Genomic DNA, 14,972 nt, shown 5'->3' with positions numbered 1-14,972 from the left:
CATAAGAATTTCTTGCAAAACAATCCTGTATTTTGACTATTACAATAAATTTCAAAGTGTGATTAAAGTAACAATAGAATGAACAAATGTTTTATTTGCATGTTCATGGTTGTAAACAGCATCTGGCATGGAAAGTTTACCAAAACCTTTGACTGATATAAATTAGATAGCATTTTCAAAAAGAAAAAGAAACCCCTCTATCGTATTGTTTGTAATTGCTCTTACGTAGCAAATTAAAACTCATATATGCTTTGCAATGAAATCATATGTACTGCATCAATCTGTACCACATGTTGAACTACTGCAAACTATACTGGGAGGTGTTAAATGAAGGCCATTCATTTAAAAAAAGCTACATATAAAAACTATGAATCAACTCCAAAAGTATGATTTGCAATGATGCTAGAAAAAGCAAACTCTAAAGAATCCCAGTCCAAAAATGTACAAAAATAAGTAGCTAACCAAACAAAAAGCCCTGGAACTCATTAACAAGAAAACATTACAAATCTAAGTACCCAACGTTGCCCCCCCCCCAAAACAAAAGGGATACAAATTTAAATAGCCAGCTATACTCTTAAATGTACACAGTGAATATTGATATGTGAAAAGAAATACCATAGTAAGCAGTTGAAATGTATTTCTGCTAACTCAGGAGAGCAAAATAGTATTTACACACTGAACAGAATAGTGACATTGCCATTATTCATAATCTAACAAAAAAAATCAGTTACAACACTTCTGCAAAATAAACACCACCTGCTGGCAATGGTAACTTTTACTAAAAATACTTTTTCTCCACGTGTCTTGCTTCATGGAAGATGAATCCAATGAGATTTTAAGTTAAACCTGTAAGCTTTAAGGGATGAGTTTTGCCAATTTTATCACATTTTTAGTCCATTTCCACAACTTTGCTTTTATAAAAACCACTGTCACATTTACTTCAGAAATCTATGAGGTAATGTGTGTATCAGTGAAAAAAAACAAAAATCATTCATGGCCTTTGCACAGCTTTTATTAAGCTATGAATATCCTATCTGTGGCTAGTTGACTAGCTACTGCTATGTGCACATTTATCTCCAATTTTTGCCAATTGCCCTCCCCTCCATGCTTTTCTGTTTTTTTATTTGCACATCCCTTTTCTCTTTACAGTACATTTGACTACAGTGCACAACATGATTCCAAGTCAAACGGGGACTTGACTGGGCACTGAACTGGACTGGCCTGTCCTTTACCAATCAGCGCTGATGCCTTTTCTTTATACCTAATGTCTTACCTTAATGGCACTACACAGTAGTTGTGTACCTTTTTCACACTTAAGAAAAATTTCCCAGAGAAAATGCTGAAATAAATATCAGTCTTGAGTCAAATCTTTATTTGGCGCTCCATCAAGATATATTTTTAGTGCTTTTTCTTTACGAGGGGAGTAGGTCACACGATGTCCAGTTTTCTGAAGTCTACTGCTTTCTTTTTTCATGAGTTCATTTCTCTGTTCTTCAGTTAGTTCCACCATTTCTTCGGTTTTATCCCTGACATTAAAAAAAAAAAAGGATTTAAATTCTACAACAAACACAGATTTACACATTTTTAACCAGGCAGTAAGTATCAATACATTTGATGTCCTAACAGACAAAACACCTTCTGGACAAGATGAAATCACCTGTATTCACATAATTCACAACTTTTAATGCCAACTCAACGCTGAGAATGTACTTCAGAGCAGCCAGTTCAAAGAAGATGAGAAATTGGAAAAGATCCAAAAGGAGCAGGTTAGCAAGCTAATAACGGACCATTTTCTAAACTACATTATTCCTGTCAATAATGTAAAGTGGTTGATCCCCAAATGCTATATAATCTGCACATATTTGTGAAAATACAGGCAGCTTTTAAAATTATTTCAGTACAGCAGGCTTATAACCTGGAGGTTTTCTAGGATTCACAGCTCCTGCTTGAACAGCGTATGGAGGCCATGGCTAGTAGGGCCTTCGTATAATTATATCTAAAGTACTATTCCTGCATTGCGGTTGGCCTGTTGCAATGTATTATTCAGTAGGACTCTGCTGAATACTATTTGGAAGCTTCAGCTAGTACAGCATATGGTTACCTAGGATAATTAATGGCCACCCTAGATTTGCCCATGTGACACCAGTACAACAGGAGCCACCTTGGCTGACAATCTGCTTCTGGGTGAATTAAGAGATGCTGGTCATCACCTTGAAAACCCTCCAAGGGTCAGACCCTGGATACCTTTGAGATCATCTGCACTGAGCTGAGTCTTCCTGTCCAGTAAAAGCTATGAGAGGCTTGTTAAAAATCCCTTCTGTGAAGAGTATAGCATTTACCAGGACCTTGCAGTCAGGCACATACATCTCTTGCATACTGATTACATTTATATTAAACATTATTTCTGTATTACTTAGCTTTAAATCTAGTGACAGGCATAAAACCTAAATCATTTTAGATTGTGCTAGCCTACAGCTACAAGTATCTTGAAAACATTAAGAGTAAAATGTTTTATTCTTAAAATTTTCACTCCTAAAGAGTAAAACGTTTATACTCTGCTTATCTAAGTAAGCAGCTGAAATGCAAAATTCTGATAATAGAGAATCAAGCTAATGCAGTCAGAAAATGCACAATATACGGTTTCTTCCTGAGCCATTTTCTCATCCCTGATTTATTTAAACTACTTTTCTACAATTAGTTTTTTCATATTGGAAATTTATGCGGGGTTTTTCAATATATAGGAGGTAATGACCTAAAAGGATATACCTATAAAATATCACTGCTCCATCATCACAGATGTAGAGAGGCCATACATTCAGTGTGGAGACCTTCGGATTCCAGTCCAAATCTTGATGTATCTCTAGAATGGAGATCTCACAGGGAAATGTCCCTCTGCCCTAGAAAGGAAAACAGCATCTTAGTAAAATACCTATTTATTTGATTTATATGGTCACCTGTCTCACTAATGGCAATTCTTGGTGGCATACAATAATCATACCTATATATGTTATGGCCCAACACAATTATATATACTCAAAATGTGTGATATGATCATAATCAACACTGTTTTTCATTTATGTCTCTATTTCCAAATCAATCATTTCTCAAACACATGATTTGACTGCATTTTTCAGTTAGGTGTAATAAATCCATTCCTCAATCTCCCTCAGTCCTCCTAGGAAAAGCCAATTTGTAACTTGCTCCATTCAGTCAGACTTTTGTATTGTAAAAGAATGCAGTCTTGAACTTCAAAGAGATGTATGTGATCAGCGAGATCTTGATTACATTTACCAAAGCTATATGACATTAAAAATTAAATCAAATGGACTAGCCAATTGATGGGTGTTTTACCCACTCATATATTAAAGAGACAAGCACTTTCAGTCTACTTGGAAGAGAGAAAATTGATAGGGGACAATGTCTTTTCCTCTTCCCCTGCCCAATTTCACCAATATCCCCCTTCAGAGGATTCAGGTATTATAGCAGAAAAAGGGGGATATCCATTATTATTTGATCAGCATTTTCTGAACAAATCTCAGCTGAGAGGAAATCTGAACCACTTTCAGCAGCTTGAAGAAATAAATAACTCACCTTTGCAAATTCAATATTTTCTGAGGGGACTCCACTTATTGCGTTAAGCTGTAAAAAACATATATCAAAATGAGTTTATTTTCAAAAGGTAAGGTATATAAGTTTCATATATTCTTGCTGGTTGTTTCCCAGTTTACGTTCTGTGTTATGTGCAAAAATTGGCATCTCAACTGATAATAGATTCCTAGATTTTTATTATTTTTATATAATCTAAAAATCGCTTTTAGTTCACTAGTAACAAAGGCTAGATGTCATCTTTGATAGATGCTTTTTATACATATTTTAATGCTTTTAAAATAACAGAAAAAAGCAAAAGGAACAAAACACACAAAAATATACATTATTCAAACAAAACATAAATGTTTAAAGAATAAGTAATAGATGCTTTAGCAGATTCTGAACTGAGCAGGGCTTGAACTAGATGGCCTTTAAATCCTTCTCACTCTGACTTGCATTTCTATGAGAAATGTCTTAAAAGTAAGCAGAATTCTCCAAAACCCTCCAAAACTAGACAGAGCCATCACAAGAGGACATAGCAATATATCACAATCAATGGGCAACCAAGGTCTGCCTAGTTTTACAGGCAGTATATCAAAAACAAGCTATCTTCAGAAACCGAAACCTACTGACCTGATACTAAAAATACAATAAGTATAAATTGGATAAAACACGTAATAAAATCAATTTTAAAAGATTATTAAAAGGATCTAAAATGATTATGATTCTGGCGAATCCCCAATGCTGCAGCACAGAATCTGGCCACCTGCACCGTGATCTCTGCCTGCTCATCCTTAAGCAGCAGAGATAGATTCTTTCCGAATGACCAGGATATCTATCGATTATGGGGAGGATATGTTTTTTCCGAATGGCTCTGTAGAAGGAACATCGAAGGAGTATGTGTCCAATGGTCTCCACCTCTCCTGAGCCACAGGAGCAGAGTCTTTCAGACAGTGGTGTCTTTTTTTACTTGCCATACAAGACGGCCGATGGAAATGCATGGCACCATGCAAGCGAGAATGCTTTCCGGTGTTTTACTGACTCCAACTGACTAAGATACCTGGCAGGTGTAACCACGTATCTAATAGAGTCTGGAGCCAGAAACAGCGGAGCTATACCTAAGTCCGCTTGCCTCTCGGTGTCCTCTACCCTTTGACGCAAGGTTTGTTTTGCTTGGTCGTAGTCCAATTTGAGAATTGAGGCTGATGAAAAGCCTAGTTTGGCAAGGTTGGACTCGACTGCCTTGATCCACGAAGAGGAAAATTTATCTTGTAGAATTAATGGAGCAAGGCCTTGCGGAAAGCAATTAAGCCTTAGCCAGATGTTTAAGGAAGCTATACAGATTGCTTGCTTCTTGCTTGACTTTTATCAATCCTGTCTCCACAACAATCTGAGATAAGAGTTTTGCTTCTTCTGTTCAAATTTAGCTCTTGCCATCCTACCACCTTTGGTATTATAATCTATATATTACTAAAACTCTGTCTGTTTGTAATCCTCAAGTAGCCCAAACATTTTTTATCTCAAATCCACTGACTTAAAAGAATTTGTGCAAAATCCAGGACCCATTTATTCCCACGTGATTGAAATTTCAAGGATCTTCACACTGATTTTATTCACAAAGTCGTGGTCACTGCAGTGTCATCATGATTAGCTGCAATCACGTGATTGTAATTTCCAATGTTCCCTGCCAGCTTCCCTCAAGCAAAATCAATGGGGAAGCCAACAGGAAGTTGTTCCTGTTCCCATTGCTTTTTTGCCTGCCCAAGGTCAATCTATTGCTCTGTTTAGGTAAGGAAATGTCTCTAAAAGGATGACTCAACAGGTGATGGGTTATGAAGTGTACTTTTAAAGTTGAATATTTAACTTTTACTGCCTAAAGTGTAACAGATATAATTCTTTATAATCAAATTACAATGTGTAGAATATGGAATAAAACATATACTGAAAGCACTTTGGAGCATATTGTTTTCTCATAAACAATAGCAATTGGATCTTTCATTCTTGAACTCATTCATGATAAATCTTTAGCTCCACCTAATACAGATAGAAATGAGACATTATCATATGGCTATCTAAGCAATAGTCCTCAGCTGAATTTCTTCATCTATTTAGGCTACAATTCCCACTTGCACTGCCCACTAGGGCTGCTGTGAATTGCAGTTTAAAACACTGAAAAGAAGTATAAGTGATCATTCTGATGTACTCTAAAAACCTAACTTATATCTTTTTAGGAATAAATTAAGCAGGCATTTTATATGACCAAAGAAAACTAGTTCATACATTCTGTTGGAACATAGTTTAATCATTGTTTATGAATAACCCACATTTTATTTGGTTTATAGTAGAGGCTAACTCAAAATCAAACTGCATTATGGCACAGCACAGCAACTGAGCAGACTTTAAATACCAGAATTCTCAGAGGTTGCTACACTGGTTAGAGAATTATATATATATATAGTTACTCAAAGTTGGGGAAAATTGGCTTTGCATATTGTACAATTCTTGCTACACTATGGCACAGCATAATGTTGGACCTGCCAACAAACCCCAAAATGTTCTTTTAATGATCACTGTGACTCTGGTTTAGAAGCTTTTACAGTTTCACAAAAGAAAGTAACTATGAATTCTGTAAGACAGGGATATGTATATAAATGAGGTTAATTTACCTTTTCTTTTAATTCATCAACACTACTGCTCTCTAAAACTACTTCTTGAAAAGGATCTAGCTTCATCTCTGATGGCCTCCATCTTCTTGACAGAACAGCAAGTTGTGACATCGATTTCATTTTTTCTGCTCCTAAAAGTCATTTAGAATGTAAGAGTGTTCAGTAAAACATTTCAGGAAGAGATATTTAAATGTTTATTTACAGCATTTTCTTTAAGAGGGAAAATTGTCTTGTCAATTGTGATTGTATAAACTAAATACATAGAAAAAAATAAAAATAAACGTTTGCAGAATAAAAATCGACAAGCTCGGTTAGGGCAGTCTTACCAAAAAAATATGTTTTAAATTTTATTTCAGATTTGAATCCCTAATCTTAGTATATTTATTAAATTTATATGTGAAAACAAATAACTGTGATGCTCAGGATCTGGGTATTTCATTCTAAGCATTTTAAACTCAAAATAGCCAATCTGACTTCTTCAAGCTTAGAACCAAACAATTGAAATTCCGGAGTGAATATACAGCATTTTATATCATATTGTTTCAAATATTCCACCACCAACCCTTTTGGCTTAGTGTTTTTTTAAAGAAAACATAAATAGTTAAACTTTTAACAGAAGTTGAAAAGTAAATAAAGATTTACTTTAATTATTTAATAAAACTGCAAGCATAAGCTCCATATCTGCTGCCATGACTAATATAACTAAGGAGGATGAGAGAGAGGGAAAGACTGAGAACAAATATGAATAAGAAAAAAGACTGCTGCCTGTTTTGTTGTTTTGTATAAATTGGGCATTTGTACTGCCACTGAGTTTTCAGGTTACTACATACAAAAACTGTTGCTATCTGTAGTAAATGGGGAGAAACCTCAGCCCCCGAGCTTTGAGATATTAAAGAGTTAAAGGAAAACCAATCGGATCTAACACTCTAGGTAGCAAAAAGAGACTAACCATTAAATAAATAATCAATATCCAACCCTGAGTGAGAAGGTATGCTTTTTAACAAAGGAAGGGGCACCTCCAATTTTATCCGGTTTGCTTTTTTTCTCATGGGAGGGATGAAACAGCTTTTCTTGGGCAAATTCCAAGCCAAGAATTGGGTTTAGAGATCTAGTAAAAATATAACTAACTAGGAGACAATGGACCTAAATGCAGATTAGAAAATCTTAATTGGTGTTTTACGGAAAATAATGCTTAAAATCTAGGTGTTTTCTTCAGATCTTGGATAATGCTGTATTTTTTACTAGATTCATATCTTTAGTTTAAGGCATTCTACATGAAGTCAAGTGCTTTCATAAAGCCTCTCAACTTTACATGCTGAGCTACAATAAAATTTTAGAAACACACTCTGTTGCTTTACTAAATCTAACCCTAACATTTGTCATCAGGCTTTGGATTTATTTTTCACTACATGTATATGGAATTGCACTGTAATTTTTTTTTAAAATTTACTTTTAAGACAACATGGTTAATTTTTATATAATTTAAAAACATTGTAAAGCTTAATTAAAATAATTGATTTCAAAGTATTGATACCTTCAAGTATTTCTAGGAAAACCTCCCAGTTACTTGAAATATTAATATCTTCTTCATAGATATGATAATCCAGAAACACAGTTCCTGGGTTTTTCCAGGTCTTTTTTCTTAGGCGGAATCTATTGAAAAAACAGTAGTTAAAAGTCACAACCACATTTAATTTTGATACAGTGTTTTCCTGAAATAGGTATAAAATATGTTTTTATCAGAAGAACTTAAAAAGCCAGAGCTAAAAGCAACAAATTAAAATTTTCAGTCACGTTCCTTCACTTTATAAGGAAAAAAAAAACCCAAAAGAATTATTGGTTGTTCAAAACTAAAGTTTGGTGCAAAGATTACTTGGTGTGTTACATATTAGAAAGTGTCAATAAATGCCGGCTCATTTCAGTTATGAAATAAAAACATAGCCATATCAATAAAATAAAGCATGATTATAATGATTTATTTGTGGCAACAAACCAAAAGAAAATAAATGTATCTCCTTTTTTAAACATGGTAAAGTCAACAGTTCTTATCTCAGAACCTTTTTCAATTGTCAAAATAAGAATTTTGAGATTCATTTTAATGATGTTTACCTGTCAACAGTCAAATTCAGCCCACATTGCTCCCTGAGCTGAGGAAGTAACTCCTCTTTTGATTGCCGCACAGTCATTCCCTTAGCAAAAACTGAATCTATAAGAAACTTGCAGGGCTGTGAAAACACATTTTAAATGGATAACCTGTTAGAAAGCTTTCATATTTTGAGTATCCCTACTTTCCCTTTACACAAAATATATCAACAAAGATTTTTTGCCTGCAAACAGCAGTGAATTCTGTGGTGTCCATGTGCATTTGAAGGGGAAGGAAGATATCTACAATAGTGTATCAAGACACAAAAAAGAAGTAAGTGTGGATTACTTATTTGACTAGTAAATCTCCTCATTCCAGATCAGTACAACACACAATATAGTAAAAAAACATTCAAAACTGAAGGTATAATATTAAGGAGAAACTTCCTGAAAGTGAGGACAATTAACCAGTGGAACAGCTTGCCTCCAGAAATTGTGGGCGCTCCACCACTGGAGATTTTTAATAAGAGACTAGACAGTCACCTGTCTGGTATAGGTTCTCCTGCTTGAGCAGGGGGCTGGACTAGAAGAAAAAAGTAAGGGTCTACATTTAGGCAAGAAAAATCAAATGCACAGGTTCAGTATAGGTGGCACTTCGCTCAATATTAGTAACTGTGAGAGGGATCTTGGGAGGCCTAGTGGACAATCACTTAAATATGAGCCAGCAGTGCACTGCAGCTGCCAAAAAAGCCAACACAGTTCTAGGCTGCATTAATGGAGGGATAGAATCAAGATCACGTCAAGTGTTAATACCACTTTATAATGACTTGATAAGGCCACACTTGGAATACTGCATCCAGTTTTGGTCACAACGATATAGAAAGATGTTGAGACTCTAGAAAGAGTGCAGAGGAGCAACAAAGATGATCAGGGGACTGGAGGCTAAAATATATAAAGAACGGTTGCTGGACTTGGGTATGTCTAGTTTAATGAAAAGAAGGAGTAGGGGTGCCATGATAGCAGTGTTCCAATATCTCAGGGGCTGCCACAAAGAAGAGGGAGTCAAGCTATTCTCCAAGGGACCTGAAGGCAGGACGAGAAGCAATGGATGGAAACTGATCAAGGAGAGAAGCAACTTAGAACTAAGGAGAAACTTCCTGACAGTTAGAACAATTAACCAATGGAACACCCTGCCTCCAGAAGCGGTGAATGCTCCAACACTGGAAGTTTTTAAGAAGAGACTGGATAGCCATTTGTCTGAAATGGTATAGGGTTTTCTGCCTGAGCAGGGGGTTGGACTAGAAGACCTCCAAGGTCCCTTCTAACTCTGTTATTCTGTTCTATTCTAACTTCCAAGGTCCCTTCCAGCTCTGTTCTGTTCTGTTCTATTCTAGTGTGGCTATTTTTCTAGTTATTACATCATCAAAGGCCTTCTAGAAAAAACCCTTGTTTTTAATTATTTCATTATTCTCTGAAAGGCGCTAAGACTGGGGAAGGCATTCTTTTCTTGTGGTAAACTGTTTCAAAAGAGGAGAGCATCCACCAAGAATGCCTACCTCTGCGTTTTTTGGCATCACATTTCAAGAGAAGCTCCCTATTTAGCCAGATTGAGGAACAGTATATACTTTATATTAGTGCCCTCTAAAATATCCAGGTATTGAGCCACGTAAGACTTCCAGGTAATCAGAAGAGTCTTAAACTGTCCTCAGAAACAGACTGTAACAGGTTGAAGTTTTCAAGTGTCCAAGGACAATCCCATGTACTGCAAATCTCAAAAATACAGGCATGACACGACATAGGCAAGAATATCTATTCAGAGTATCCTGTTCAAAGTGAGGCCACAACTGGTGTCAAAAGGCCCTTCTGGCCACAGACTCTGGTTTGATGCTTTACTGGTTTAGAATTTAGTAATCAAAGAAACTTCTAATTTTAATTATGGTTTGTCTAAGGAGAAGTAAAGGGATTGCTATATAGATAAAAAATACTTGTGCAAAATATTTTATGTGCCAATATTATGTATTAAATCTGATTAATAGTACATCTCACCCTTCCACTCCATCTAAGGATATTCTAAAAAGGCTCAATACTCCTATGCAGCAGACGTCCTTTAACAAAGATTTTGTATAGCTGGTAAATATTAAAAGGGATGACCTGGTATTTAAATCAGATATCAAAAAACCGAATAGTTTGGATTCCTTCTGATTCAAATAATTGCAACTTCCTTTCTTTAAAATACATTTTATTCTGATAACTTAGTTAGAAATAATTATTTATTTTGCAAACATTTTATTCTAGCAACTAGTTTTATGTTGGAATTCATGCAGACACATACATCTTTTTTTAACTTAAAAATGCTTTCCAATTATTGCTTTAATTAACATTCACTCCTATTTTCTCCCACATAATTCTTTAAATATCCTCAGAAGGAAGTGGGGAAAACTTCGGAATATCAGAATATCCTCCTCATACGAGGCTAACAAAAATCAGATGAAAATGGGATGCCCCTTACTTTTTGTACAGTTGTCAGAAGTTTCCTTTGGCAACTAAAACAAGTTTTCTGCTACTTTAAACAATCATGTCCCATCAGAACAATACATATACATATAGGAAAAAAATGTGCATTAAAGTATAAGAGTATATTTCCCAGAGAATCTATTTTATTAACTGCTTCTAAAACTTGCTAGTAATATGATGCCCATATTGGAGCTGTGTAGCTTTTGCTAAATCTTACTTCTCAGCTATTGGCTATATTGGATGCAGAAGGATCACTTTTTAATAGTTACATTGTTCAAGATGTTTTAGGAGTTTCACATCTTACTTACCTCTGGATCATTCACCAAAAGTTGGAATACCTTGACTCTGTATTCCCCTTTCTTCAGTGCTCTTCCAAACCTAATAGTTATCTTTAAATTAAAAAGAAAAAAATAAATAAAAAGCTTGCAAGAGATTACCTGTCTCTTATCCTTAACACAGAATGCTGGCAGTTAAACAATCAGTAAATGTTTGTGTCTAACAATGTGATGCACTTCAAAATTCAATAATCAAATTTGAGCAAACTGGATATCTTTATGGATAAGCATCTCTGAAATTGTCAGCATAAGCATTTGTACACTTCTGCTCCTATAAAAATATTGGATTACTCTTGAATGAAGACAAAAACTTTACAGGAAAAAGAATGAGATGCAGGCAAGGACAAATGTTAACTAAATACATACAATATTGATTACTTTTAACCACCTTTCCACCATCCCTCTACAATTTGACAACTCTCTCCTAAAGTGTTTTCAGTGTCAAGAGAACCATTGGAAGGTGAGTTATAGGGTATGTATGTAGGTGTGGGTGAGAAACCAGTGAGACAGTATTTTTGTTTGACTGGAAATGAAAAAAAAAACCACCTCCAGATTCAAATAGTTGGACAGCACGATTATGGAAGAGAGTTCAAAAAGGTAGTTCAAAATGCAGGGATTAGGAAAGCAGCATCTTTCATTAAAATGGGATATGGGACTTTTTTTTTATTACCCATCCAAATTTCAATGATGCAATTATAACGAAGAACAGTTTAAACTCTGCAATAAGTTTTCCGTAACTGCAGTGCACTGGGAAGATTTAAAAAATATACAGGTGGTTCTCACTTACCAATGGTAAGTAGTGAGGATCACAAAGGGTGATCATGTGAATGTGGGACTTTGAACAGTCACTGAATGGGTGGCTGTTAAATGAGCACTGCCTTGTATACAAAATATTAAATATTAATTGAGTTGCAGATGGTAGATTGTTAAAAAGATAAATACTATCTTTTATATTAATGCAAGTAATGCAATTAATGCAACAAAACATTCCCTTGAAAAATAACTGGGCCAATCATTACATTCTAAATGCTTTCCACTAGTATTCAATAGCATATTTTGCTAACCTTGTTATCATCTGAGAAGGATGAAAGAGTTTCATTCAATCGGACACTCTCAAATTCTTGATTGCTGGCATAAATTCGAAAGACCTTAAACTGAGAAGATGGAACTCCAACAAACGGCTCCAAGAGTTGTTTGAAGGCAGAGAGTGTAATTCTTTTATCAACATGAATCAACAACCCTAAACCAAGAAAAAAATTAGAAAAACAAACTCAGTTTTTATGCCACATATATAATCACCCATACCATTTCATCTGTGTAATTAATAGATACACGTATTCCTTTTTCTTGTTTTCAAGTTATAAGACTTCAAGTGATCAGAGACATTTATCATATCCATTAACACTGTGTAACTTCACATATAAGGAAATTGTACAGCAGATGATTGGGGCATGTGTGAGATTATAAATAATAATTTACTAAGCTATATTACTTAATATTTTTAAAAGAAGGTCCATCTAAGAAAAAGTATCTTTTAAAAGTACGCATTACAGTTAAACTGCATCTTAAAACTGCCTTCTTTTTAACATTTATACTCAATGCTGTTATAAAGTGTTATGTTTAGCAACTGCACATGGTGTGTTACAGATGCACAATGGATTTGTTAACAATTTATTGGCAAAAACCTATCTTCTCCCACAACAAATATATTGCCAAAGAGTTAATTTGTCTCACAACAAATATATTGCCAAAGAGTTAATTTGTCTTAACGGTTATTAATTTATACTTTGCATTTCATTTAGTTCCCCAAAGTGATATTTACAGAAGTGCCTCCTACATTTTTTACAACTTCCTCTATTTATTAAAAAAATGACTGAACTTAGAAACAGCTTCCTTCTGGTAATATTCCCCAATGTTTTTCTAATCAATAGAGGAAGTCATAAATGAAAGCCTCAATATCAGAGCATTCTCTGCTGATGAAGGAAAATGATGCAGCTTTTCTTTTTCTTGCATTTAACTTGATTCTATTCCGATTCCTTAAATGTATGTGTGTGTCTATATAGGTAGTTTTAAACTTATGGCCATTAGTTTAACAACGGTTAAACTATACACCAAACATACGTTACGATGGTGCGGAAAAAAGTGACTTACATCTGTAACTTACATCCTGTCCTTGAAGTTATGACCATCACACCATCTTGACGGTCATATGATCACAACTTGGGTGTTTGGCAACCAGCTCACATGTACAACATTTGCAGCACCCTGTGATCATGATCCGTGACCTTCCCAGTCACCTTCCAACAAGTAAACCCAGTGGGGGAAGCAGGATTTGCTTACTGACTGCATGATTCACTTAATAAACAAATTATTCACTTAACATCCACATTATTTAATTAATAACTGCATCACTTAACAACTTAAATTCCAGTCCCAGTTGTGGTGGTAAATTGAGGAGTACCTACACCTAGGCATCTAGAACCATCTTTCATTTTATGCAAACAAACAGCAAGCCTGCTTATATAAACCTATTTTGCGGGAATGTATACAACATATATAAATATAAATAAACAAGCAATCTACATTTCTAGAAAAATACCTTGCACATTACCATATTTCATACATACATTTCTGCCCCTCTCCTGAACCTTCCTCTGCGATGTAGGGCTCTGCCTTGAAGTACATAAACTGTGCTTCTGCCCTGCTTTTCCCACTTTCATCATATTCACTGTCGGTTCCAGAATCCTCTTCAGCCGTATCCCATGTTTCCTTTTTCCCTTCATTGGCTTTGGATCGCCTGCTGCTCGTTATGCTGTGTGAATCAAGTCCATTCGCCAAGGTTACAGCGGCATTATCGACATTGCATAATGTGTCACTGCTGTGGCTGGAACTAAGAATATCACTGTCCACTGAGCTTGTGCTCCTGTCATTGTTTAAATCGGAATCTGACCGCTCTTCTGACTGAAAATTTTCTGTATCAGAAACCTGAATTTGGTTTTCGAGTTCCTGGTTTTCTGTTGATGCTGATGAATCTGCCTCATTGGAAGGCGATTCGATATTTTCAAAGTCACTGGCCTCTGTGCTCCTGCTGCTGTCACCATTATCTCCTTCCTGCTGCTGCTGCTGTAAGGACAAGGTTTTAAGTTTTTCAGTGCTCTCTTCTAGGATAGCTTCTACAGATTTTGTATTAAGTAAAGATCCTTTCCCTGCTTCACAAATTGCATCTAAATTGCCTGAATCTCCACTCGCCTTTTGAAATATTGTCCTTCTGAACACTGATCCAGGAGACTGTTCTGGTAATGAAACATACAGTCTGATTGTATTTGCGTGGCGGTCTAGGAGTTTCCATAACAGAGAATCTGTAAATGGCAGCTGTCTATCTTGAGAATCTGAACTTTCAATGAATACCTAAAATGTAAAACAGAGTAAATCCACAAGGAAAAATCTTAAGCACATAAACACAGAAAAATGTGACATCTGTAAATCAATAAATTCCTATTGAACAAATAAATTATATTAACTCTATTGTCTCTGACTTATAGTAAACTTTGAAAGAAAAACTAGAAGAAAAAATATCTTACTTTATTGCTCCTAAAAAAGCCTTCAGCTTTAAGCGTTTTGTTGGCCACACCGAGAAGACGCAAATCATTATAGCAACGTTCCAAAACAACACGCATTGTTTCAGCAGGTAAATGTACAGCCTGCGGTAACAGGAAAAGCAAGATAAAATGAATGCTTTTAATACACTAAAGAGAGAGAGAGAAAAAGAATAAGGTGCAAATTATTT

At 35.3% G+C, this 14,972-nt stretch overlaps 1 protein-coding gene across 1 annotated transcript in view; it reads right to left on the bottom strand.

Annotated features, from left to right (window-relative positions):
* Nucleotides 1-1,351: 1,351 nt before the first annotated feature.
* Nucleotides 1,352-14,972, bottom strand: part of USP47 (ubiquitin specific peptidase 47) — a 36,099-nt gene continuing 22,478 nt past the window's right edge. Inside the window, exons 15-24 of the mRNA XM_015827662.1 lie at nt 14,767-14,886; nt 13,813-14,593; nt 12,250-12,425; nt 11,159-11,239; nt 8,364-8,479; nt 7,789-7,907; nt 6,255-6,385; nt 3,592-3,639; nt 2,767-2,897; nt 1,352-1,526 (exon numbers count right to left, since the gene is read on the bottom strand). Coding sequence (XP_015683148.1) covers nt 1,352-1,526; nt 2,767-2,897; nt 3,592-3,639; nt 6,255-6,385; nt 7,789-7,907; nt 8,364-8,479; nt 11,159-11,239; nt 12,250-12,425; nt 13,813-14,593; nt 14,767-14,886 — 1,878 coding nt within the window. The remainder of the gene's footprint in view (nt 1,527-2,766; nt 2,898-3,591; nt 3,640-6,254; nt 6,386-7,788; nt 7,908-8,363; nt 8,480-11,158; nt 11,240-12,249; nt 12,426-13,812; nt 14,594-14,766; nt 14,887-14,972) is intronic.

Source organism: Protobothrops mucrosquamatus, unplaced genomic scaffold, assembly GCF_001527695.2.
Source record: "Protobothrops mucrosquamatus isolate PMUCROS unplaced genomic scaffold, P.Mucros_1.0 scaffold3849, whole genome shotgun sequence".
NCBI classification, from domain to species: domain Eukaryota; kingdom Metazoa; phylum Chordata; class Lepidosauria; order Squamata; family Viperidae; genus Protobothrops; species Protobothrops mucrosquamatus.
The sequence above is the reverse complement of the archived record's forward strand: the minus strand, read 5'-3'. Positions and strand labels throughout refer to the sequence as shown.